Source organism: Coffea eugenioides, chromosome 4 (assembly GCF_003713205.1).
Source record: "Coffea eugenioides isolate CCC68of chromosome 4, Ceug_1.0, whole genome shotgun sequence".
In the NCBI taxonomy this organism is placed as follows: Eukaryota; Viridiplantae; Streptophyta; class Magnoliopsida; order Gentianales; family Rubiaceae; genus Coffea; species Coffea eugenioides.
The window spans coordinates 968930-994992 of NC_040038.1; the positions used below are offsets into that span (position 1 = coordinate 968930).

Below are 26063 nucleotides of genomic sequence, written 5' to 3' on the forward strand. Positions count from 1 at the left end.
TATGATTTGGGTCATTTGTCTCATAACATATGAAATCTAACTTTTTACTCAAAAAAAAAAAAAGATTACGTGTGAGACATATGATGGATTCAAGGTAAAAAGTTATTAAAAATATGTGTTTGAACTAAATTTTATCGACTTAATTTTATAAGAGATTTAAAGTTATTATTTTAAAATTGAATAATGAAAAAATTAATTTGACAAAATTCCCCGTGCATCTGAATTAAGCAAACGGGTTAAAAGGTTCGTCAAAACCTCAAAATGCCCGACGAGGCCTAAATTCCCGCAAATCCAAATCCAAGTACAGAAGACAGGGTAGGACTTAGAGAAGAAGAATAAAGAAGGAAAATACAAAGGAAAGGAAGTCTTCTCGTACACACCAATATAAATTCCGTTACTTAACTTGTTAACTTCAATTTTGAATACCTTGGAATCAAAGCTATCGTCTAATATTCATCACCAATAAATTTCCTAAATTCCCGTAAGTATCGGATTTCCCCAGGTTTGTTATTTCCTATGTCTATCCAGTATTCTTCTCCGCAATTGAATCGACTTTTACATGTCCCTCAAAGTTTGGACCTTTAGGGTTTTGCTTTTTCATATTTTACTCATGTACAGGTCAGATTTTGATGTTAATTTTTTTCATCTTATTCCTTTCCGTATTTGATGGCTGTTTAAATTTGACCGAAAAGAAAAATCCCAATTAACCTTTAGGTGGTTTGACGGTACTGTGAATTTTTTAGTTATTTGGTCAAAAGGGTGGCAGAAATTTTGGGGAGCTTTGTTCAAAGATGCTTGCTTACTGAGCGTGAAAGTTTGGGCAATCAAAAAATTTGTTTGCTTGTTTGAAAGATTATGCTTTTACGTGAAATCACAAACTTTAATGCTTATTGTTTTGCTTTCTGATTTTGTTTGGATTTTTCAGCAATCAAAAAGCTGAGTTATGCTCGAAAGCCTATTTGTTTTTCCTTAAAGGCACTAACTGTTTGATATATATTGCGTTTAGTAGTCAATCGATGAGAGGTAACTTTTGCTTGTACTGTCTACAGTACTTGCATTCTGAAAGGGTAGTTACAGTTTGAAATCTTGCTGCTTTGCAATTGATTGTAAGTTCGGAAAAGATAAACATAGAATAAATAAGAGATTTAGCACAATCGGCCATAAACAACCAATTTAATTGGGTTATCCTTTTCTGCCTCTGTTTTAAAGATTTAAGGATCGAAAAGTTATGGCAACTGCAACTATGGCGACTGCAGCTGGTGCTGCTGCTCTCTTGTATTATACATTGAATAGAAAAATAGTGTCCAGTACCACTAAGAGAGATGATGATGAAGATAGTGGTGGTGTGGACACACAAACTCATTCAGGGATTGATCGAGTTTCAAATAGGCTCATACAAGCTCCTGCAACATGGTTAGAGACAATTTCAACGTTATCTGAGACACTAAGGTTTACATATTCTGAGACTCTGGGAAAGTGGCCCATTGGTGATTTGGCTTTCGGAATCAGCTTTCTGTTAAAGAGGCAGGTAAGGTTTTTGTTCTTTATTGCAAGTTGGCATCAATATGCTTGCCCGTTATTGATGATTGGTGTAATAAGCCTATAGTTCGAGAACTTGTTGATTTTAAGAAATAAAAAAAGAGTTGATGATTGATAGGGACTTTAGTTGTTATTACGAGCATGTGAATGTGTTTGCAGGGAAATTTACACGTTGGAAGCGTATTTGGAGGGAATGATAGCCATCAACTCAAAGGACCTGAAATTACATTGGAGCTTAGACATCTCTTGAACTTGTTGACGCTTTGTTGGCATTTTTCCAAAAAACCATTTCCACTGTTTTTGGAGGAGACGGGCTTTTCCCAAGAAAATGTTCTTCTCCAAGAACCTAAGGCCGGAGTAAGTTATTTAAATGTTTCCATGGTGATGAGCTAATCATAAATCCCTTCTATTTGTCAAGTTGGGAGTCGATGCTGACCAAGATCCTTGTATGCCATTGCTTTCTTTCCATAGTTTCTACATCTTGACAAGATTATCCTTTTGTTGTTCCTGTATCTAGCTGGGCTTGATACAGTTGGGTGATAGATGAAATAGAGTGTATTCTGATGTCTTAAATGTTCACTTTTTTTGCAAGTGAGAGACTGTAGCCGAAAGACATACAGAAATCTTGTTTTGTCCCTGAAGAAATGCTAAACATTTTATTGTTTTGCAGATACTGAAACCGGCTTTTACAGTTCTGGTTGATCAAAATTCAAAAACATTCCTCTTATTGATTCGTGGAACACACAGTATCAAGGATACTCTGACAGCTGCTACTGGAGCAGTAGTACCTTTCCATCACTCTGTCGTGTGTGAGGGAGGAGTCATCAATTTGGTTTTGGGTTATGCACATTGTGGGATGGTTGCAGCAGCTCGCTGGATTGCTAAACTTGCAACTCCTTGTCTCCTTAGAGCCCTCAACAATTATCCTGAGTATAAACTTAAGGTATGTGACATGTTGGATGGTGTTTGATTCCATAAGCTGGTCCTCAATAGATGCTTTGCTTGGGTTTCATTATTCATATGATAAAATCAAAATACTGGATGAATATTGGCTCATGGTAATATAGTTCAGTGATGACTTGGGTTTGGGAGGTATAAGATTGTATATAGAACACAACTAATCTCGTTGCAGGCTGGCAGGATAAACCTTACATGCCCGGATTGTTGTGTGTCTTAAGAAGTGGTTGATTCTAGTTTGACTTCTATGTTACTGCTGCCTTTGTTTTGGCACTAACATTCATACTGGTCAAGCCCCTCATGCTTGTGCTTTCTGATTCTTCTTAAGGCTTTTGTAGTTTAACAGATAAGATATGACTGGTGTTGCAACTTATTCGTGGCAGCTACTCGAGTTTGTAGATCTTTCTGTGTACACCATATAGCTAGGCATAATTTCTTATTCATAGTGTGTGTGGCTGGGCTTGTAATGATAAAATCAAGTTGTTTTGTCTGGTTACAGATTGTAGGACATTCTTTGGGTGGTGGTACTGCAGCTCTTTTAACTTATGTATTGCGTGAGCAGAAGGAACTATCAACAGCTACGTGTGTAGCATTTGCTCCAGGTTATTGTCTTGCTTTTCTACCAGGAACGTGAGGTTTTTGTTGATTTCTAATGATTCTTTGCTTCTAGCTACGTTTTGTTTTTCTTCATAATTGTGCTAACTTTATGATGAGGAAAAGAGAGTTGCTTTAGATCTCACGCAATGTTCAATGCAGCTGCTTGTATGACATGGGAATTGGCTGAATCTGGCACTGAATTCATTACTTCTGTAATAAATGGAGCTGATCTGGTGCCAACATTCTCTGCTGCTTCAGTGGATGACCTTCGTGCTGAGGTCAATTCTTGAATCTGATTCCTTGTCTTGTCATACTAGCTGAATTTCTTTGTGCCCTTTTGCTTTCAACGATGAAGTATTTTGGTTTCTGTTAAAGTGGTTGACTTTGTGGTTGTATATGTAGTTTACTTATGATGCGTTTCTTGCCGGTATTCTACCTGCCTTCTCATTTCTGTTTAGATATTACTGTCAAATTCTCTTTGCACTAATTTTAGTTCTATTAGGGTACTCTGTATACATCTATTTTGATGGATTTCATCAATAAGTGATGATCCAGTATTGGTAATTATGCATCTAGAGTTGCTTTTGAGTTTACTTTAGTGTTTCCTGTATTCAAGAGTAGAATTTTGTGTAATTATTCATTGGGACATGCACAATAAGTTGGTTTCCGATAGTAAAGTTAAGAATGTATAACTGATTGTCTCTTTTTTCAATAAGCACCTCTATTCTGCATGAGTCCTCAATTGTGTGGCAATTTTTTTAGCTTGGATAACCTTGATCTTCCTCTAAACCATTGATTAAGACTGACTTCCTTTGGCAAATCGTTGTTGTAGTGATGGCTATAACGTTGATCTGGTAGAATGTTCTGGTACTTTTGAAAATTAAATAATAATCTCACACGTCTATGATGGCCTGATAAGTGTCATCTGCATACGATCATTGCTCTTTAGATTGTTGTATTGCATGTAAATTTAAACAAATGACATTTTCTGATTTCAGACATCTGTACGGTTTCGTTTTTTTTGTACCCCTTGAGTTGGGCTTTTTCTTGTTTAGAATGTTTTTGTACTCTGGGCTTTTTTATAATTATATGTAGCGTCTCTTGGAATGAAAAATATTTTACCTGTTTCAGGTGACAGCATCAGCCTGGTTGAATGATCTTAGGAATCAGATTGAACAAACTCGAATCCTTAGTACTGTTTATCGATCTGCTTCAGCCTTGGGTTCTCGTCTTCCATCCATGGCAAGTGCTAAAGCAAAAGTTGCTGGTGCTGGTGCAATACTGCGCCCAGTATCTACTGGTACACAGGTATATAAAATATCATAAATGCTGTATTCCAGTCTGGGCTCCTCCTTGCCTCTTCAATGTCGCACTGAACGTTTGAACTCTTATTTGTGAAAATGTAATAGTCATCCCTTTTTTCTTCTTGTTCTGTGTTCTTTATTTGCTATCCGGTTGAGTTCTTTTAGAACCCTTAATCAATAAGAAGTTTGACCGCTGTATGCTGCTTGCTACATCTTAGCTGGTTCTGCTGTATTACTGTTGGAATCTGAATGTGGCAGTCTTCCATTTGAGATGTCTGAATTTCAACAAATTGGTGTAGAACATATACAGAGTATTATCTATGCCAGCATCTTGACATTGTCTGATTGAAGAGATCATTTTTGGTCAATTTCCTGCTTGCGTTTTTGTTGATGTTCTATTAAATGGTTGCTGGCTGTGTTGTTGACTTTAGGTTGTTATGAAGAGAGCCCAAAGCATGGCTCAGGCAGCATTATCAAGACCTGGCATGCGATTATCCTCATGGTCATGCATGGGTCCTCGACGTCGTTCAGCAAATAAACAAGGGAGCACTAATGATGGGGCAGAGTCTTTGGAATCTTCTGCAATTCATGGAGAAACATCTGAACCATTCCTTGCTACCTCTGAGGTGACCTCAAGTAGCATTGACAGCTCTGAAATCCCTGTATCTTCATCAGGAGGGGTGGTGTGGAGTTCAGGAAGTTGCTCAAGTGAGATCAGATGCGGTGTTGATGCTGACCTTGATGAGGGCGAGGATGTCTTGGACCATGATAGACATCAAGATCGTATGACGGAAGTTGAGTTGTGGCAACAAATTGAGAAAGAGCTTTATGATCAGATTGAATGTGAGGAATCTGATGTGGTGAAGGAGATTAGGGAAGAAGAAGCAGCAGCTATTGCAGAGGTAAGTGATAGTGACTCTGAAAGCTCACTGCCTAATACAAAGGAAGTGCACAGGTTTTTCCCCCCGGGAAGAATAATGCACATCGTGACACTTCTTACTGATGAGGTGGACTGTGGAATTGACAGCATTACTTCTAGTAGCTTGGACCATTGTCAACCAGCTGAGCCAAAAGTTGGAATTTTTCTGACTCCTAGGTCATTGTATAGTAAACTAAGGCTGTCCCAGACCATGATTGCTGATCACTTCATGCCAGTTTATAGAAGACAAATGGAAAAGCTCATAAGAGAACTTGAGGAAGAGAGCTCTGATAGCCATCGTTTTGATCAGGAAATTTAAGAAGATATTTTGTGTAGTGCACCCGATTCTAGATTTTAGGAAAATGATGCTGGAGGAGGCTTATTTCTTTATCTGCCTCCAAAATGCTGCTTTCCAATTTTCTCCATTGTCAGAAGTTGGAAGTCCTTGTGGCCCTGTGTTATTGCAGGACAAAGAAGTAATATCTCAAGAATATAAGAAGTCTTAACTCGACTGACCCTTCCGGTGGGACCTTTGGTTCAAGGGAAAGAGAGGTTGTCGCGCTGCTTTTAGTGGGTTATAGTCTCTGTATAGTTTAACATTGAATTTATTCTTTGTTTTTGTGTCGGGGGGCAGTGAATTTGATTTTGGTTGCTCTTTGGTGCGGGCAATATATGAATGAAGGGGGGATTTGTAGTCTGGAGATGCCCCTCCATTGTATCATCTTTTGTTGCTTTGGTTGTTCATGGTCATCTCACTTGTAACCCTCAAAATCTCCCAAATGGGAGAAACTTTTTATTCCAAACCCGACTCTGTTCAGTTCTTAAATGTGATGGCAGGGAAGCGGTCGTAGCGCTCCCCGGTGTATAGGAATTAAGTAGGCTTTGAGCGACTCAGGAATGGAAAATTAGGGATCCCATCTGCTATGGGCCTTTGTCAGCTGTTCAATGAAAATGTCCAATGGGGGGTCCTCCTGTCTGCTATATCCCATTAATTCTGTCAAATAATAATGTGTTACATTTTTGGCATCTAGAATTTCGCATTATGGTCGTGTATAACAAACATACCATATCTAAGATACCACCGTTATTATTTGATAAATTACTGATAAGTAGTAGTATCACGAAATGTACTCAAGCATCTATTATACCGTTTGATCTCTCCTTATTCGTTAATCCCCATTTTTTGTACTGAAACAATCAATGGAAGCGAGGGTCACCGCTTCTGCTGCCAACTGTCTCGAGCTTATTATATGTGTTTTTATGTCCCCCAAAAAAAAAAATCCTTTTTTAACCCAGCAATTAAATACAAAATCCAGCGTGTGTGTGTGTGTGTGTTTATTATTATTATTTTTTATTTTTTAAAATTTTGAGGAGCAAAAAGGTTGTTGGCATCGAATGATATGGGCCCCAAATTCTGCTAAAAATGTATTTCTGAAATTTCTTCCCCAACCTTCTACCAAAGTCGAACTCACATAACGAAGGGAAGCTTCCATTCATCGGGTTGTATTGTAGCTGCATACACAACACAACACAATGATTAAAGTCTTGGTCTTCTGATTTTCCCGGAAACATTGTGGTAGGCGCTATTCTTTTATCTATGGGCAAAAAGTGGGCTCTGAACTTTTCAAACATCATCCAAATTCCTACATTTCTATCTTCCTGCTCTAGCATCGCTTGCCTGTCCAAGAAAATCTCTTTGAACCTGGCTTTTCTCCTCGAAAGTTAAAAACTTCCAGTCTGAAGACTAATACAAATAAAGTACGAGTTCATTGAAACTCGTACAGAAACTATTTTCAATTTTAGTTTATTGGTTAATCTCGTATTTGATGTGAATATTCCAATTCATTCTCTCTTTTTTCTGATGCGAAGATTCTGAATCTTTGTTCTAAAATTCCTTCATGTAATGCTTTCTTTCCTGGCATATCTCATAATGGGATCCTCACAATCACTTCAATCAGCCGTTGAAGTAGTCTCAAACTGGCATCCGCAACCAAGAGAAAGATTAATATTCGATTGTGGTCGTGCTGAAGTCAGTCAATACCTGCAGGCGGTAGTCAAGATTCGGCAATCAGCAAGCGATAATGATGAGCTCAAAGACATCATTTCCATGGCTGTATCTCGGCTCAAGCATGAGTTTAGGACCGTATTGACTAGGCAAACAGATTCAGCTATGGGTTCGAATTCCACGACTGAGTTGAGCTCTTTAACTGACAGCACTGGCTATCAGTTTCGATATGAGGATTTTGTAGTGCACGAAACACCAAGTGCAGAGGTGATCCGTTATCTCCGAAGCATAGCGGAGACAATGGATTCTTGCGGGCATCTTGATGTCTGCATTGAGGTGTACAAGTCAGTGAGGAGGCCTTTCGTGAATGCAGTATTCAAGAGGCTTCGGCTTGATGAATTGAAGGCTGGGGACGTTAAGAGGTTTTTGTGGGAAGAGTTGAAGATGAAAATTGAGCGCTGGATAGAGGCTGCTAGGGTGTGTACCAAGATTCTCTTCACCAGGGAAAAGCAATTTGCCGCTCAAATATTTTCCGGGCTTGGAAGAACTGCCACTCACGAGGAATGTTTCCTATACACAGCCAAAGATGCTGCAGTTTGTTTATTCAGTTTTGCCGAATCTGTGAGCTTGAGTCACCAATCTCCAGAGAGGCTGGAGGCAGTCCTGATGCTTTACGAGGTAATGGTCTCTCTTGCGCAGGATGTTGGTGCCCTTTTCCCGTCAGAATCAGCAAAAGCTATACCAAATGGCACAGCTGCGACCCTGTCTAGACTTGAGGACGAGGTCAGAAGGATGCTCTCGGCTTTTGAGAATGCTGTGCTTCATGAGCTTTCGACCATCTCAGATGATGGAGGCAGAGTCCATCCGCTGACAAAACACGTCATGGGGTATGTTAATCTGATGGTAGTTCATAGGAAGAATCTAGTGAGGTTGATTGTGTCAAGGCCCTCGATGACTATTAGGGGTCAAAATGTTCCAGACTCGGAGCTTCAGGACCCCACGAGTCTAAGTCCTTTAACTTTGCATTTGGTTTTGATCATAGCAGTTTTACAATCAAATTTGGAGCATAAATCCGAGTACTTCAAGGATCCTTCTTTGAGGTATCTGTTCATGATGAACAATGTGAGGTATATTGTACAAAAAATTGAGGGTTCGGGGGAACTGCAAGAGTTGATTAGTGCTGATTATCTGAAGAAGTTAGACGGGTATGTCAAAGGGGCAATGACTAGCTATCAGGAAATAACCTGTGGAAGGTTATTGAATTGCTTGAGAGACGAGGGACTCTATGTTTGTCGGTGTTTTACTTCTCAAGTGTCAATTCGTGCTTTGAGGAAAAGGATCAAGATCGTAAACATTGTTTTTGAAGAGATTCGGTCGCTACAATCATCACGGGAAGTACAAGATCTCGGGCTTCGGGAGGAGCTCCGCCGTTCCATGTTGGAGAAATTGATGCCAGCTTATGAGGGCTTTCTCATGAGGTTTAGTAGCCATTTAGAGAGTGGAAAACAGAGAAAAATGTGCCTCCAGTACGTCCAGAGGATACATGTTAAGTATTCCCTCAAGGACCTTGAGGAGTTGATCATGACGAAATTGTTTGCGCGTCATCGGCTACCTCCATCATCAGACGGCCCAGTTGAGAACTCTCATCTAGGAGGTGGTTAAATGCAACACCTGGCAAGATTTAGCAGCAGAGAATGTAACTTTTCTCCAGTTCTTGAAAATTGCCTGCACTATTAGATGAAATGCCAGGTTAAGCTGTATGTTGGAAATAGTGGTATACAGTGAAGCCCTTCTTTTACGTGTGAGAATAATTCTTTTACTAGTCTGCTCAGGCATGTAATATCCCTTGCGCATTCATGTTGAATTTAACGTCTAGAAAATATCTGCACAAATTCTTTTGTAACCTTTATCATTCCAGTAATAAATGACAGATGATGTTTATGAATGTCTGGAGTGATATATATGGTACTTACTGCGATCAGTTCCGATTAGGTTCTAATCCACTCTTTCGGGAATAATAGCAATTAAGCAGAGGATTACATTTCTTTTCTTGAAAGACTCTTAGAAGTTGGAAGCGTACAGATTTGATTGGTCTGGATGATTTTACATGAATAATGTAACGCTATTGCGATCCAAAAGAAAATTGATAAGTTTTTTTTTTTTTTTTTTTTGTCTTTAGCAGCAAAATGCAGCTTTATAATAGAATCCAAGGTTTATTGGATCTTACAAATGTGTCGACTACTGAGTTTATGAATCCAGATGACTTTCCAGATTCTTTTCTTCCTCAAGTGTTCCCTTTCCCCTCCCTTTCTGTCATTTTGAATTTGTCATGTATCTCACAGACTTGTCCAGTCTCCCCCTTTTCCAGTTTTCCGTGCTTCTCTAATATTTAATGTTTTCTCAGGTATCACAAAATTATTTCATCCCATTTACAACTTCTGGGAATATTCTGAAAAGCTATTGGGAGGTCCGAAGGATGAGTTTACTTGGTCGAAAATTTCAGCTTCGAACACAAATTAAATGTGATGTAGCTCCAGACTTGGAATTTGACAGAAGATCAATCAGCAAGGTTTTTGATGCAGGGGGTACTGAACAAAATTGAAAGGAAGTGCACACGGAGAAAGGCACTGTGAATCAAAACGGAGATAAACTCAAGTGTGATTTTTGCAGTCTATTGCAGGCGGAGTCTGGAAGAAAAATCTCAGGTAACACCGAAGATCATTTCGCGTTCGTGGAACATCAATACCTTCTAGGCTTGCTGAGGCCATTAGGTTGACTTTGTTGGACTTTGAGGATGCTGTGCTCAACGAGATGTCTAGTGTTCCGGCACCTGGAGAGACAATTCATCGCTTGACCAAGTGTGTGATGGGCTATGTCAGTCTCAAGCAAGGATACTCTTGAGGAGATGATCATTACAAAGCCATTAATGGTATAAGGTGAATCAACAGTTCCAGATTTGGAACGAATCCTGGAATTGGAAGGACGACGTCTTTTAGCAATCACTCTGGTCTGGATCATTAATTGTAACCTTAGGATTGAAGTTAGAGGGTAAATCCCGGAACTACCAAGCTGCATCCTAGGCACACTTGTTCATTATGAACAATGTTCGCTACATTGTCCAATGTATTCAGCAATCCGGAGAATTAACTGAGATGATCGGAGACAAATATCTGCTGCAAGTTAAAGGAAAATATTCAGCAGGCAACAACCAGCTATTTGAGATGAACGTGGCAAAGGGTCTTGGATTGCTTGAGAGATGAAGGACCACATGTGAGTCACCTGTTCCACTCAGGGGTGTCGAACAAAATTCTGGGAGGTTCAAGAACTTCAATGCTTTGGTTGAAGATATTCAAAGACTCCAGGCAATGTGGGCAGTGCCAGATCCCGAGCTTCGTAAGAAACTTTTACGGTCCATTTTGGACAAACTGATTCCTTCCTACGGGACGTTTCTTGATCAGTTCAGAAACCACAGATAGAGAGAGAGGAAAACTACCAAAACGATACATCGAGTACTCAGAAGAGGAACTGGAGAGCATGGTCTGGAGTTTGTTTCTGTATCACTGACGACTGGAATGGAACTCTTGCAGGTGCATTCGCAGAAATGTGGCTCTTATCTATAGTAAAATAATTCATTATCAGGTGCAAAAATCAGAACCTGCTCTTAGCATATACTACTGATTCTTTTACTACTATTAGCGGCGACTTGTTTTCTCGTCTGTCATGCGGAAGTTGGACCAGCCCTCATCTGATCTGAGGCGCTGAGAAATTTCCTTACAGATGCTTTTTGGACTTTTAATGCACACAGAAAGTATCTTCATCTGTCGAGTGAGTATGCCTGCCGTAGATGTGTAAAAAAAGGCGATTTCTGATTTTTGACTCCTCAAATGTTATGTTAGCTCGAAGATCTTCAACCCACTCGAGTGGTTTTCGCATCCCATTCTTGGGCTTCCCAGTCTCCAGACCATTTCTTAGCAGCTAACACTACAATGCTCACAACTCAAAGGACATTATTTTCTTTAGCAGTCCATTTATCTAATCCAATCTTGTAGGAGTAATAATTTCGTCTTGCACCAAATAAAGGAAAAAAAATGAAAAATCATTACGCCATTTTTAAAAGTCACAAAATAATTGTAGAACTACCATATATATATATATATATATATATATATATATAAACAAGAAAACTGATGAGACTCTGGGATACGCGGAGTGTGATTACTTCTAATCTAAAGTAAGACCTGTACATTAATTAGTTAGTACCTTATCCGGGCAATGTGCTGAAGTTTAAGTCAAGCCCTTGTTCATCTTCTAGAATTTGCGCATCACACTGCCATTCACATTTTTCCTCGAAACTTCCCAAAAAAAAAAAAAAGGACACGTAGCGTTAATTGTTATTGGGTGATGTTATTTGCACTCCAACAATCCCATTTTTACTTTAATAAGACCATATTACTCCTCCTCTAATTTCTTCTTCTTGCCTGTGAGTTAACTTTACTAGATTTTTTTCTTACATTCTAAAACCAATTAATTATTCCATTATACATTATAATGACTAATTTAAAATTGTCACTAATATGTATTATGTATTTTTCTACAAAACCTCACGAAATTACATGATGCAAATGATCAATCTAACAATATAATATGAATAGATTCCAAACTTCAAACCCAAATAAATAAATAAATCCCAAGTTTCAAAAAGATCAAAAACTAAGTATAACTGTAATGTCTCATAAACAGGACACTAATACTTCAAAAAGTCAACTAAAAATAGTTCATATAACCACTATAGAGGGAGTGAAACTTTCTAGTACATATTTCAACAAAAGCATAACAACATCAAGATGATGCAATGGAACCTCAATTGCGCTCATCAAAATCTGCAAAATTGAAATTGAAATAAGAATATAAAAAAAAAAAAAAGAAAAAAAGCTATGTAGATTTAGAAGAAGAGACGCAAAATTTTTTGTTACCTTTTGGATGAGTACGATAATTGTACCCAACTTCCTTGCATGTGAACACAAGATAAAGCAAGAGAAGAGATTAGAATAGCGATAATTGTGCCCAATTTTCATTATCAAGACAAAAATAGAGTAGTGTGAGTGCAGATAAAGTAAAGGGAGTGCAAATAAAATTACCTATTGTTATTTTCCATATTTCTTTTTCCAGTTTTGTACGCTGACGAGACGCGGAACTACGTGCGATGATCAAAGTGACCGGACAACTGCTCTTTCCGTTCAGTTCCGTTCTCCCCCTCTCCGCTCCCATCTCCAATTAGGGTTCTGCTCCTCATTAACTTCCTCTCCTTTGACCTTTCCGCTAACTGAAATCACTATGCTGATTGTGGAGTGGTCGCCATAAAAAATTACGTTCTTGGTTGAATTTCCACTTGGGTTTAGTCTGACCATCATAATTACCAACTGTTTCCTAATTCAAAAGTTTGCTAGCTATGAATTCTATTACTGTGATGGAAGCTTCAAATTCAAACTCTCGTGATTTGTCGAGCCCAACGGAACCCGTTTACCAGAAAATTCATCTCGGCCTTGGTTATGATGGGACCAAGTCGCCCGACGCTAGCTCCCCTGATCAAACTCCTGCTGAAGCAAATGAAGCTATGGAAATTGCAGTGGATCGGCTCAAGAACGATTTCCAAGACATATTGCATCTGCAGGTCAAAGGGGTTGCTGCTGCCCTCACTGATCCCAGCTCCACCACTGACTCGACTTGTTCATTTAGCCTTTGCCTGTCGGCTCTGGAGGAGAGTAGTTATTCAGGGTACCATGGTCCAAGTCCGAAAGAAATTGCCCATCTCAGATCAATTGCCCAGAAGATGAATGCAAAAGGGCATCTTGATAAGTTGGTCCATGTGTATGTCACTGAGAGGAAGTCTTTCATGTATGCACATTTCCGAAAGCTATGGGATGAGAAGTCTGGAATCTGTGATGTCCGGAGGCTGGAGTGGGGAGTTCTACAGGCGAAAATAATGCGCTGGATTCGAGCAGTGCATTGTTGCCTCCGGGGGATTCTCCCATTTGAGAAGCAGCTTTCAAATCATGTTTTTAGAGGTATTGGTAATGATGCTATTGGTGAGCCTTGCTTTTTTGCGATTGTTACTGATTATGTAGCCGAATTACTTGATTTTGCTGATGCTCTTAGCTCCTGTCGTCCATCACCTGAGAAGTTACAAGAGATTTTAGCCCTTTATAGAAGTTTTTCTTGTTTTAGGTCGGATATTAACTCTGTGTTTGAGTCAGAAGCTGGCCAGACCATTCGTGTTCGTACTGATTGTATACTGTCCAGGCTTGGTGGTGAAGTGGTGAGCCTTGCTCTTTCAGATTTTGAGGAAACACTGCTTCGCGAGCTGTGTAATTATCCCATTCCTGGAGGGGCAATTCACCGCTCGGCCGAGTATGTGATGGGATACGTGACGAGTCTGGTTTCAGAAAGTAAGGAAACTCTGACGGAGTTAATAACTTCCAAGCCTTCAACGACCATAGGAAATCTAATGATCTCAGATTTGGATGTCAAGGAATTGGAAGGGCGCGCTCCTTTGGCAGCACATTTTTTGTGGATTATTATCGTGTTACATCTCAATTTGGAGCGTAGATCCAAGTGTTACAAAGATTCCTTGTTGGCAAATTTGTTCATGATGAATAATGTTCACTACATCGTCCAGCAAATTAGAAGGTCTGCAGCATTGACAGAGATGATTGGGGACAATTATATCAACAAGCTTACTGAAAATGTGCAGGATTCAATGACTAATTATGTGAGTGGAACTTGGGATGTGCTTGTGTACTGTTTGAGACATGAGGGACTGAATGGCAGCTGGGGTTTCACTGTCGGTTCTGGTGTGTCAAGGAAAGCTCTAAAATTAAGATTCAAGAACTTCAATACTCTCTTTAAAGAAACACATCGGACGCAAATGATGTGGGAAGTACCGGACCTTGAGCTCCGAACGAAGCTTCACCAGTCTATTCTAGATAAGCTGATTCCTCCGTATAGGAATTTTCTCGGGAAATTCAGGAGCCTAATAGACAGGGGAAAGCAACCAGGAAAGTGTATCATGTACTCTGCTGAGCAATTGGAGGCTAAGGTTTTGGGTTTATTTTCCTATTCCAGCTACCTCTAAAACGATGTATGACGTTAGTTATCATGTACAAAAAATAGTTTGCTCCCAAGTGCATCTAATGCAGTTCGCCACACCTATTATATAGCATGTTCGACTGTTCTCAATGGTAGATTGGCAAGGAGGCAGGCAGTGTATTGCATGTTGGATGGGATCAGAACATAGAACGACAAGGACAAGGACAAGGACCTTTTTATTTTTCTTCAGCATTTGCAGGTTCATTCATGTAATTCCATTCAATCGAAGAAGCTAACTAGATGTCCATTTTGTCGTCTGTGTCTATATAGTTTGCATACTCTTTGCCTGGTCGGTTTTCTGTTGTAGTTGTGTTGAATCTATGTAGATGTTCGTCTGTCTCCCATTTAGACCAAATGCAGCTTAATACCTAACAACTGTGTGCTTTTAACCTGCTATCAGCTAATATGCGTCGTTCAGTTTTCTCACACTTAGCGTAAGTTTGTACTTTCCAGATGTGGTGATGGCTTGATGGAAAAAAAGGGCTCTGGACTGGAACCACTACGGATCAATCACAAAGTTGTTCAGTCAAACACGGGATAGACTTCCTGCTGTTACTTTGCAGAACCAAAACTTTGTAAAAGTTTCCCGCTCATGGAAAAGTAATTTGTTATGCCCATAATTTGAATGATTCCACTTTTAACTAGCAGTAGTAATTGCTAACCTTCAAGAGAATTCAAGTCCATAAGCACCTCCCTGAGTTTTTTCTTTTCTGGAACAATAAGTTGTGTTTTGTTTTGTTTTCTGTCTTTTGCACGATGAGACTTCGCCACATTCGCATCGAAGCTTCGTACTATTAAAAAATCAAACCACCTGGTTTTAGGGATCCCTCTTTAGTGGAGAAATCTCCATGTGGTGTAAAGCCACGCAAAACTGTAGACTCAGAAAAGGGAACGGTGAAGCAACCAGCAGGCAGCAGGTAATGCGGTAAACGGTGACTCGAAGCGTGAACAGGCTGCCGCTGACTTTGAATAGAAAATTGGTGGCCATGGAGTGGAACGGAATATATATTGAATAGTAGTAAAGAGGCAGCAGAATTTTGGTTCCCCCCAACCCCACCACAAAATTTACGGTACAAATTTGTGGAACAGTCAAGTGCAAGGAAAAACATATGGAAAACAACATATGAAGTCACATTCTAAGACTTGAAAACTTGTATACAAGCACTAATTATAATGCAACAGTCATTCGTGAAACACTTCTAGCTATAGCAATAGATTTTTTTTTTTTTTTTTGTCAATTGTCATCCGTACTCCTGCTCTATCTACGGGGAGGCTCAACTGAGCCTATGAGGACCGATGGGACAGAACCACCATCGGACCAAACGGGTGCACTACGCACCCGTCCAGGATAGATGTAATTTGGAATTAATATTTAAAGTCTTGCAACGATGCAATTGAAGATGCAGTTAATAACAAAAGATGCAACAGTCCATCTTCGCATTCCAACAACACTAATGACTGTAACAATGGAGTAATAGTTGAAGGCACACTAATTATAGCCAACTTATACACATAAAGAATAGCCCATGTTTATTTAACAACGTGGAAGTTGTTAGAAAGAGACAAGAACTATCATTTGGAAAAGGAAAAAAAAAACTCAAATTTGTTGAAAAAGATGAAAGGCGTTGAATAGTAAGTCCTGGGAAAAGAGATATCAAAGGCCTACATGTATATTGTCCAAACGAACCATGAATTATGTCCAAAAGGATAAATATCGAAGAATGTTTGGCAGTCTTGTTAGGTAGATGAAAAAGACGAGTGTTCAAATTAAGTGCTTTCATATATGATATGTATCATATAGGGGGAGAATAATAGCCAACAACTAATGCATGTTATGATTAACTAAATTGAATAGGGATTACTTTACAGGATTGTTAATGGGTTCTGTGAGTTAGGTTTTAGTAAGTCGACCCAGCTAACAAGGAAAATTGAGTTCTGAATTTTTGAGTTATGGACTTGTCTTATGAATCTTGTACTTGCCTCACATTAAAAAAAAAAATTTCTCAAACGCAAATAAAAACAAAGTTAGGCAAGGCTACACTTTTTCTGTCAAGAGATAGAAACTCACACATCCAATTAACTTAGAAATACTCAGAAAGTCAGCGACAAAACGATTCAATTAAGAGTAATGTAAGGGACTCACAAAAAAATCTACGTCCGGCCAATTGGTGCGTGAGGCTACACGACTCCACAGAAATCAGACACCTACTTGGTGTACTTTCGTTCGTTCGTTCGCCTTAGCAGTGGGTCGCATCAGAATATTTTAAACTTTGTTCCGGTTGCTAACCGGACATGTGATGTGATCCTTGCCCAGGGCCAGCCTGGACTTTAGTCACTGGCTATGCGTTACACGTTCCGCTTGACTCCAGCAGCTTGATCCTCCACCATAGAATATCCTGGTCTTAGCTGCTGCTTCTTCTGATGATTATCATTAGACGCCAAGCTAGTCAACTCCGCACCCTGGTTCAAAGGATTTGGCCAAGTCGTCACCGTCTCAGTCTCGGCGCTCTCGATACGATATCGAAACGATAAGACCTTGTTTGGATTGTTTGTTTTCATCGGAAAATATTATCGTTTTTCGTTATCACACTTCCTTATCACCTTTTTCTCTCACATATATCAAATCGCTACAGTAATTTTTCCATGAAAAATGACGAAAAATGCAATCCAAACACAACCTAAGATTTCGCGATATTTGACTCTCCAAAATATCAGGAAAGAGTTGAAACGGTCAATCATATCAAGTCATTTTGAGTTAATTCGAATTTTTATTATTTTTATTATTTTTTAATTATTATATTATTTTTAATAATTTTTAAAATATTAAATATTTTAAAATTTCGCCTTACTGAAATCGCAATCGATGTACGGCATGGCCGCGATTGTAACCGCGACAGTGACTTTGAATCACGCGCGCTCGCACGCATGTCTATCTTGACTTCACCTTTCCTGGCCACTTCCAGAGTCATGATCTCTCAGCGTCTAAATGCTCAATAGATATATTTCCCACTCAGACAACTGAAGCCTCTAGATTACTAATTATTCATCAAGATTCGGTTGTTAAATTCCATTAAGTTATGAAACTGGAGGACTGATCACCAGCACTTCCAGTTCCAGCTGATTTTTAATTTAGTATGGCCATTAATACGCCGGAGCCAAGAACCAGCACCGAGACGAGTTCGTTTACTTTAGGTACGTCAGGGATATTGGAGGAGAATTTTGAGTCACGAAGTAATGATTTCCAGCCACAGGCCGAAACCGATCTCTTGGCAGCACTACTGGCTGGGGAATCAATGAGTGACCTTAGTCTGAATGCGACAGAGCTTCATGATGTCAGGTCTAAAGCAGAGAAGATGGACTCAGAAGGGTGTCTCGGACAGTTCGTGGCTGAATACGTGAGTGAAAGGAAGTGTTTCATCAAATTACGCTTTCAAAACCTCTGGGATCAGAACTTACAAATGGGAACTGCTTATACCCAGAAGTTGGAGTGGGAAGTTCTGGAGGTAAAGATCATGCGCTGGATTCGAGGAGCACGTTGTAGCCTTAGGGATATCCTTGCATGTGAGAAGCGACTCTCAATGTATGTTTTTCAAGGTCTAGGAAACGCCAGTACCGCACGCTCGTGTTTCATTGAGATAGTTAAAGACCCCGTAGCTCGGTTACTTGACTTCCCGGAAGCTCTATGCTCCTGTCGTCGATCACCGGAAAGGTTGCGAAAGATGTTACTCTTACATACGAGTTTCTCTCATCTCATCTCGGATGTTAAGGCTTCCTTTGGAGCCTCGGAAGAAGAGATTAGGAGCATTCAAGCACGCGCTGACGTTATACTTTCCAGGCTGGGTGAAGTGGTTAGACTCACTCTCGTAGATTTTGAGGCTGCGATTCTCGGCGATCTCGACGAGTGTCCGGCTCCAGATGGGGCAATTCACAGGTTGACAAAGTACGTGATGGATTATATCATCGGCCTTACAGATTTTCAGGAATCTCTAATGGAACTAATACTCTCAAAGCCTTCAGTCAGTTCAGGGGATGGACTGAGTTCCAAATTGGAGGTTGCAGAACTGGAAAGGCAAACACCTTTGGCAGCGCATTTGTTGTGGACCATTATCGTCCTGCTGAATAACTTGGAGCGCAAGTCCAAATCCTATCGAGATCCCTCGCTGTCCAATTTGTTTGTGATGAATAATATTCACTACATTGTCCAAGGAATTAGGAAGTCCAGAGTTCTGAGACAGATGGCAGGGTGTTATCTAAACAAGCTGACAGAAATTGTGCGGGAGGCAATGTATGGGTACCTAAAAGCTAGTTGGGATCAGGTCATGTATTGTTTAAGAAGCCAGGGATTGCGTGTTGTGAGCTGGGGTTGCATTTCCTGGGTGTCAAAAAATGTTCCGAAAGACAGACTCAAGAAATTCAATAAGCTGTTTGCAGAAATCCATTTCGCCCAAACAATGTGGACTGTACCAGACCTTGGCCTACGGGAGGGGCTTCAACGGTCCATACGGAATAGACTAATCCCGACCTATGAGAGCTATCTCAGAAACTTCGGGAGCCACATTATGAGCGGAGAGGGTTCTTCAGAGAGGTGTATCCTTTACTCTGTTGAGGAACTGGAGGACAGGGTCTTGGAGTTGTTCACCTGCCCTCTTCTTCCTCTGGAGTAATGCTCCCAGAAGTGTACATAGAGGATTGTATTCTTACCCGGTCGTTGCACTTCAAGAAAGATACAGAATGAAATCATAATCTTAGATGCTGCAGCATTAGTTTAGTTGAACGAATGAGATTATAATCTTAGATGCTTGGAGGCCTAGTATTATTTTTGTCATTCACTCATGCCAAATGCTGCTGCTTATGATCTTGTTCTTGTTATGTATTAGTAGTTTCTATAAAGCTTTTGGTCAGCTTATCAGCTTTTGTTGTCTCCTTTCTCAGATGCTTCAACTGTTGGAATTGGAAGAATATACACTAGTTCCGTACTTTTATTAGTGTTCCATCTCCACCTCATAGCCTAAGTAAAACGGTTACTGCTCCCTCCGTCACCGCAATTCATCCCATTTTGATGAACACGTTGGTTAAACTCTTCCCGCTTAGTTTAATTCCAGCAAGAGAAGCTTTGGCTGGGGAGGAGAACACCGTCAATTAAATCTTCTTCGAATTCGTAGTAACTTTTACGCATTGAACCCAAAGTGCCTTAATATCTCGCAAAGACCAGACCCAACTCAGAAAAGTCTTTTGGCCTTCTAGGCACCCATCAGCAGTCAGGACCATCACAAACAAAACGCGTGACTTTTGAGCATTGACTTTGACCAAAAGCTTTTCAGTTTTTACCCCAAGTTAGTTTCCACTGAAATTGCAGAGAGAGATTCCGCTGGACCGGACCGGGCCGGGCTCACCCCTTTCCAGTCCACCTGTTAAGTACTAAGTACTACTGTACTTAGTCCTAGATTAGTTCTTCTTCTTCTCCTCCTTCCAGTTTCATGATCAATCATTTTAAACCAAATAAACCTAATTTAAGAGAGTTCGCATTTGATAGTTTCCTAATAATTCCTAGCTTGCAGTTTCTTGCCTCGTTGATATCTATAGCCGATTATACAAACATAGTTTGACCGCCATGTCTGATCCAATTCTATCCGCGGTCTTAACCCAGCTGGGTTCCATCCTGGAGACCCAAGTCCGCCAAGAATTGAAACTCGTGGTGGGTGTGGACAAAGATATCGAGAACCTTAAAACTACCCTCCGTTCCATCGAAGCCGTGATGGTGGATGCTGAGAAGAAACAAGTCAAGGACAACTCCGTGGAACAATGGCTGCAGAGGCTCCAAGAAGTCGTATACGACATGGATGATGTATTGAACGAGTGGAACACGGCACTTCTGAAGACAGAAACTCAGGAACTCGAAGATTCTGCAACCCCTCACAAAAAGGTGTGCTTTTTCATTTCCTCACCTTGCCTTTGCTTTAGCCGGGTTGCTAAACGTCGTGACATAGCCCTTAAGATTCAGGTTATCAATAGAAATCTGGATCTAATTGCCGGAGAAAAGGATAGGTATAATTTCACGACTGTCACCGGGTATGAAGGGCCCGTGAGAGCTAAAACCACCTCTTTTGTTGATGTGGCTAAAGTCCGAGGTCGAGATGGAGACGAGGCTACTCTTGTGGACCAATTGCTTATGCAGGGTAGTCGTGGAATGAGGCCCCTCCACACCATTTCTATTGTGGGTATGGGCGGCATTGGAAAGACGACCCTTGCCCAATTAGTCTACCGTTCTGAACAGGTGAAAGCTCATTTCCCTACCATGTCGTGGGTTTGTGTTTCTGAACCTTTCGATGATCTGAGAGTTGCTAAAGCAATCGTTGAATCGCTTGAAGGGAGTGCACCAAACTTATTCGAACTGGAAACTGTATTGGGTCGTCTGAGAGACCGCATTAAGGGACAGAAATTCCTTCTTGTGCTGGATGACGTATGGACCGAGGATTATGAAAGGTTAGAACCCCTGATAAGCTCCCTTAGCAGTGGTGCCCCTGGTAGTAAAGTTTTAGTCACTACGAGGAATGAGAGGGTTGCTCAGATGATGGAAAGTAGCTACCTGCTGCGTTTGGGGGAATTGACTGAGGAGGATTGCTGGTCTCTCTTCAGTCAATTAGCTTTATCTGAAAGAAGCCAGAAAGACATTCAAGAACTGAAAGATATTGGTATGAGAATAGCTAGCAAGTGCAAGGGCTTACCTCTAGCTGCAAAAACTATAGGGAGTTTAATGCGCTTCAAAACTTCACTTCAAGATTGGAAGAATGTTCTGGAGAGTGATATGTGGGACTTGGAAGCAAAAAAAGGTATTTTTCCTCCTCTGCTGTTGAGCTATTATGATTTGCCTTTACCAGTGAAAAGGTGTTTCTCGTATTGTGCCATCTTTCCACAGGATTACGAGATAGAGGCTGACAATATAATCAAGCTGTGGATGGCGCAAGGTTATCTTAGTGCGAATGGAACTGGGGAAATGGAAGCAACTGGTAGGGAGTACTTAAACACTTTAGTGATGAGGTCCTTCTTCCAAATGAAAAAGGATAAGGATAAGGGTCGGGATAATGCTACTAGGTTGAAGATGCATGACATGGTTCTTGATTTAGCACGGTATCTCAGAAAAAATGAATCCTATGTCATGGAGGTTGATGGCAGATTGGTTCACCGGATCAATTCATCCTGTGATAAGGCCCGTCATTTGACATTGATACGTTCAGAAGACGTCCATTTCCCCTTGTCCATAGGCAATGTAGGAAAACTACACACGTTTTGGGTTCAATCATTTTATGACTCCCCACCAATTGTTAGTGAGGTTGACAGAATCTCACCTGATTTCTTTGACGGCTTGGTGCATCTCAAGGCTTTGGATTTGAGTCGTAACAGGTTGTGTGAACTCTCAGAGGAGATAGATAAATTGACAAATCTGAGGTATCTCAACTTATCCCATAATCCATTTTGGGAATTGCCTGAAACAGTTTGTGATTTATATAACTTGCAAACCTTGAAGCTTGTTGCATGCGACCATCTTAGGCAAGTACCTAAAGGGATTGGCAAACTAAGAAACTTGAGGCATCTTGAGATTGATCGTACAGGTAGTCTAAGGACATTGCCTAAAGGGATAGGAATGCTGCCCTCTCTTCAAACACTGACCAAGTTTGTTCTAGCTGGCGTTACTGATGGTGAAGAAACAATTTGCACAATAGGAGATCTCAGTAGTCTGAACCAGCTTCACGGCTGTCTCAGAATAGAAGGTCTGGGTTATGTAGCAAATGCAGATCAAGCAGAGAAAGCTCAGTTGAAGAACAAGAAACACTTGGCGGAATTGCATTTGGATTTTAATCCTCAACTGCAAGCTGGGGGGAGAACAGATGTTGCTGATGCTCTTCAATTGTGCTCGGATTTGCAAACATTGCATCTCAGTTTCTATGGTGGTGCTCGCCTCCCCGTTTGGATGACATCACTAAATAATTTGCGAAAGCTCCGACTTCAAGATTGTCCAAATTGTACCACTTTGCCTCCTTTGGGTAGGCTTGCGTCCCTTGAAAATCTCTGCTTAGAGAACATGCATGGATTGAAGATTATTGGCACTGAACTTTTTGGAGCACCTGATTTGGGTGGATGCATGCAGACGAATGGTGCACCGTCAACAGCTGCACTTGCCATATTCCCGAAGTTGAAGAAGCTCAAATTTGCAGGCATGAGTAGTTGGGAAAAATGGGACATGACCTGCAAAGATAGAGGCGCTAAAGAGGGAAATCCGAGTATTATGCCATATCTTCGCTATTTGAAGCTTTCAGATTGCAGCAAGCTGAACACGCTGCCGGATCACCTGCTCGAGAAGACTCCCATACGAAAGTTGTACATCCACAACTGTCCACTTCTGCAGCAACAATACCAAAAGAGAATAGGGGAGCACTGGACGAAGATATCCCACATCTCTAGGGTCCGAATTTCATGATGTTGAAACCGCTATGTATATTGTAACTCTAATGGGAGTTTTTGAGTATTTGCTAATGACTGATCTGCTGCTGTCAAATTCATACAGACTTCCTCAAGTACCAGTACTGGGGATGTTTTTCCTCTTCGTATAATTGGTTGCTTGTTTGCTTCTTCGTATACAACTAATGTGTCTGTTGTATGATTCACAGTTCTTTTCTTGATTAATGGATTGTGTGTGAAATTTCCTCCTCCGACAACATCATTTGGTCACATTGCTTTCTGCAGACTTAAATATGGGAACAAACTCGAAAAGACTCGAGCCTGAAGGAAGCCGAATCTAAATCCGCCACTTCAATCTACTCTTCAATATCGTCCCAAGGATGGAAACAAGAAGCCAACGAACTGGATTCCCCTTATGCAACAGAAGCCAAATGGAGTACCCGTTGCTCTTTCAATTTCAAACTGAATCATTTCTTGGTTTGTGTGCTGTCAATGGGCTGCACCATCCAAATTTTAAGGATTCCTGATAAATCCGCTCCGTGACCCATATTATCTATTTAATTTAAATAAAACCAGAAACCCAAATAGGTATACAGTACAGACACGGAGGTCGATCCTGCTGGCAGTCAGCATCCCCCTTAACTAAAACTGTCTCTCCGAAGAAAATCAGAGCAGCCACTGAATTCAATACTTTTCTCAATAAATATATGCAAGTCCGCCAAAAAAAAAATTTTTTTTTTGTTCATTCATCGGAGGATAAGGAAAGTAAAAGTGAAGCTAATCAATTTTGAAGAAAAGTGAGAGAATACAGCCACATGACAGATTCTTCTCCAAACAAATTGGGAGAAGTAATTGGGGTTGAATGGTCGGTCGGTCATCAGAAAGCATTATTAATGCCGACAACTTAAAAATTTGTAATATTCGTGTCGGACAAAGCCAAAAAGGAACGTAGCTCTTTTAACTTTTTGGTCTTTTTCGATGGCTGTGCCATCTCTCTTTGTTACCTTTTTTACTTCTGGAAGAGAGTTGGATGATTCATCTCATCTTACAGGGTTCGCTTCAATTTTTTTGCTTTATTTCTTTTGGTTTCTTTCTGAAAAAAAAATGTTTTTTTTTTTAACGAACATGACTCAGCATTTTCTACTGAATCTGGGATACTTTTATACTACTAATAAACATGCTAGTTTTGTTTTGTTTTTTTTTTTTTAATAACCAAACGATAATATAATAAACATGCTAATTAATTCGAGTATTCAGCAGCCTAAAGATACATACATACTCGAGAATATACTGCATCCTCAGTCATCTTGGCTGAGATTTTGTTGTGTTATTGAAAAGCTTTCCTTTATATTAAAAAAAGAAAAAATAAAAATGGAGAACAAATGATAAACTAACATTTTACGGCGTTCATGCAAGGGTAAAACCACATAATATGAAGAAAAATATTTGTTTTACGTATCACTTTCGCAAGGGATCTCCAAATCCATCCCAACTCATCAGAGCATATATATATATATATCTTCACCTATACGTAAAGAAGCATATTGTGTATAAAGTCCATAGAATGATTCCTAAAAAACTCAAAGCATATGCATACAAACTGAAATCATTGGTCACCCATGCTTTTACCAAATCCTATTTATTGCTAGCTAGAAGACAGTTTAGATGTTTGACCGTCTCGGCGCCACGTCTGATTTGTTCTTTTGTTTTGTCAGGAGTATTTTATTTGAAGCCAGTAGCTGAATTATGGAAGCGATGATTAAGGCATCAAAAGGCATATGCCATCGAGATGTTCACATACATACATCGAAGACAAAAAATTTTTCCTTTCGATTCGATACATCCAGATCCAGGCACAGGCGGACACAGCCTTCCCCTCTGGCTCCCTCCGGTATGATGCTTATTTAATAAAATGACACCTGCTACTAGTACTAGTAGGAGGTGCTTCTTTTTTCTTTGTTGTTGTTCTTTTTGGTATGAGATGAAGAGAAACTCGTTCGTGTGACACGCACGTCATATGTGGTGGTGTCTTCTTGCTCCTGTTCCTGTGTGTAATTATATTATATCATGAATCACCAATTGAAGAAATGTGTAAGCAGCAGTGTGATGGGTGATCCTGCCCCATTCTTTATTGTGCGTTTTCACCATCATTTGTCATCAGACACCTGGAAGCATCTTTTAAAGTTTGAATTTGATAATATAGGGAAATGGTAGTCTTCTTCTTTCTTTCTTTGCCCCTTCCTTCCGTGGAAAGCATTTCCTTCATTCTTATCCGCAGCTGCACAATTCATTTCCTTGCATGTTTTAATCTCTTCAAATTTTCTACGTGCATTTGCTACTGCGTGTTTTGACTCTTAATTATGAAATGAAATTTAATAGGGATAATTGCAGAAACCTCCACTGACTTTTATAGTAATAGCATGGACCTCCCCTATCAATTTTGAAATAGCACTGAGCTCCCCTATCAAAAGTTGGAGGCAATTTAATAGGCAAAAGTGGGTCAATTTACTAAAGTACCCCTGACATGATTTAATTTTACCAAATGAATGTGATGAGTACTTTCATCAAACCCAACAAAACATTTGTTAATAAAAATTACACTAAATTAACTATTTCTGCGTAGTTTAACTAATTAACTAAATAACTAAATAACTAATAATCTAATTAATTAATAACTAATTATCTAATTAACTATTAACTAATTATCTAATTGTTAATAGTTATTAACTAATCAAACTATTTCTGCATAGTTAAACTAATTAACTATTAACTAATTATTTAATTAACTATTAACTAATTTCTATTTATCTAATTAACTAATTAACTAATCAACTAAAGCTGTTGTCTATCCGAAACTAACAAACTATTTGCATGTTAAACTAATTAACTAATTAACTGCTTAACTAATTAACTACCTAATTATCTAATTAATTAATTAACTAATTAACTAATTTCTGTCTAATTAATTAATTATCTAATTAATTAATTAACTAAAACTGTTGTCTATCCGAAACTAACAAACTATTTGCATGTTAAACTAATTAACTAATTAACTAACTAACTAATTAACAAATTATTTGCATGTTAAACTATATGCAGTACGCATTATCTATTTAAAGTATCGGCTCTTTATGGGTAT

At 39.7% G+C, this 26063-nt stretch overlaps 5 protein-coding genes across 7 annotated transcripts; all 5 read left to right on the forward strand.

Moving 5' to 3' along the window:
• The first annotated feature begins 296 nt into the window (after positions 1-296).
• Positions 297-6291, forward strand: LOC113768657. 3 transcript variants are annotated; one of them, XM_027313103.1, is made up of 8 exons: positions 297-502; positions 1210-1528; positions 1699-1896; positions 2210-2482; positions 2996-3098; positions 3253-3371; positions 4225-4401; positions 4829-6291. In XM_027313103.1, exons 2-8 carry the CDS (start codon positions 1229-1231, stop codon positions 5633-5635), a joined length of 1977 nt encoding a protein of 658 aa, XP_027168904.1. In that variant the 5' UTR covers positions 297-502; positions 1210-1228; the 3' UTR covers positions 5636-6291. The 3 variants fall into 3 exon arrangements, with proteins under 3 accessions (XP_027168904.1, XP_027168903.1, XP_027168902.1); XM_027313102.1 differs by having other exon boundaries at positions 297-481; XM_027313101.1 differs by lacking the exon at positions 297-502 and adding an exon at positions 520-618.
• A 589-nt stretch (positions 6292-6880) lies between these two features.
• LOC113767392 (exocyst complex component EXO70B1-like) lies at positions 6881-9266 on the forward strand. The gene has a single exon (XM_027311473.1). The coding sequence runs from the start codon at positions 7220-7222 to the stop codon at positions 8981-8983; it is 1764 nt and encodes a 587-aa protein (XP_027167274.1). The 5' UTR covers positions 6881-7219; the 3' UTR covers positions 8984-9266.
• Positions 9267-12770: 3504 nt separating this feature from the next.
• Positions 12771-14453, forward strand: LOC113767837 (exocyst complex component EXO70A1-like). The gene has a single exon (XM_027312040.1). It carries the CDS (start codon positions 12771-12773, stop codon positions 14451-14453), a length of 1683 nt encoding a protein of 560 aa, XP_027167841.1.
• Positions 14454-17601: 3148 nt separating this feature from the next.
• On the forward strand, positions 17602-19131 carry LOC113767842 (exocyst complex component EXO70A1-like). The gene has a single exon (XM_027312045.1). It carries the CDS (start codon positions 17602-17604, stop codon positions 19129-19131), a length of 1530 nt encoding a protein of 509 aa, XP_027167846.1.
• Positions 19132-20078: 947 nt separating this feature from the next.
• On the forward strand, positions 20079-23126 carry LOC113767843 (putative disease resistance protein RGA3). Its single transcript, XM_027312046.1, has 2 exons — positions 20079-22928; positions 23031-23126. Exons 1-2 carry the CDS (start codon positions 20079-20081, stop codon positions 23124-23126), a joined length of 2946 nt encoding a protein of 981 aa, XP_027167847.1.
• Positions 23127-26063: the final 2937 nt, after the last annotated feature.

What these genes read in the sequence shown, in the direction of transcription:
- LOC113767842 (XM_027312045.1), top strand. Translation starts at nt 17,602, where the DNA reads ATGGCCATTAATACGCCGGAGCCAAGAACCAGCACCGAGACGAGTTCG.
- LOC113767843 (XM_027312046.1), top strand. Translation starts at nt 20,079, where the DNA reads ATGTCTGATCCAATTCTATCCGCGGTCTTAACCCAGCTGGGTTCCATC. An exon ending in AGATATCCCACATCTCTAGG is followed by an intron (nt 22,929 to 23,030) that starts GTCCGAATTTCA and finishes AAATTCATACAG; the next exon opens with ACTTCCTCAAGTACCAGTAC.
- LOC113768657 (XM_027313101.1), top strand. Translation starts at nt 560, where the DNA reads ATGTCCCTCAAAGTTTGGACCTTTAGGGTTTTGCTTTTTCATATTTTA. An exon ending in TGGATGACCTTCGTGCTGAG is followed by an intron (nt 3,372 to 4,224) that starts GTCAATTCTTGA and finishes TACCTGTTTCAG; the next exon opens with GTGACAGCATCAGCCTGGTT. An exon ending in CAGTATCTACTGGTACACAG is followed by an intron (nt 4,402 to 4,828) that starts GTATATAAAATA and finishes TGTTGACTTTAG; the next exon opens with GTTGTTATGAAGAGAGCCCA.
- LOC113767392 (XM_027311473.1), top strand. Translation starts at nt 7,220, where the DNA reads ATGCTTTCTTTCCTGGCATATCTCATAATGGGATCCTCACAATCACTT.
- LOC113767837 (XM_027312040.1), top strand. Translation starts at nt 12,771, where the DNA reads ATGAATTCTATTACTGTGATGGAAGCTTCAAATTCAAACTCTCGTGAT.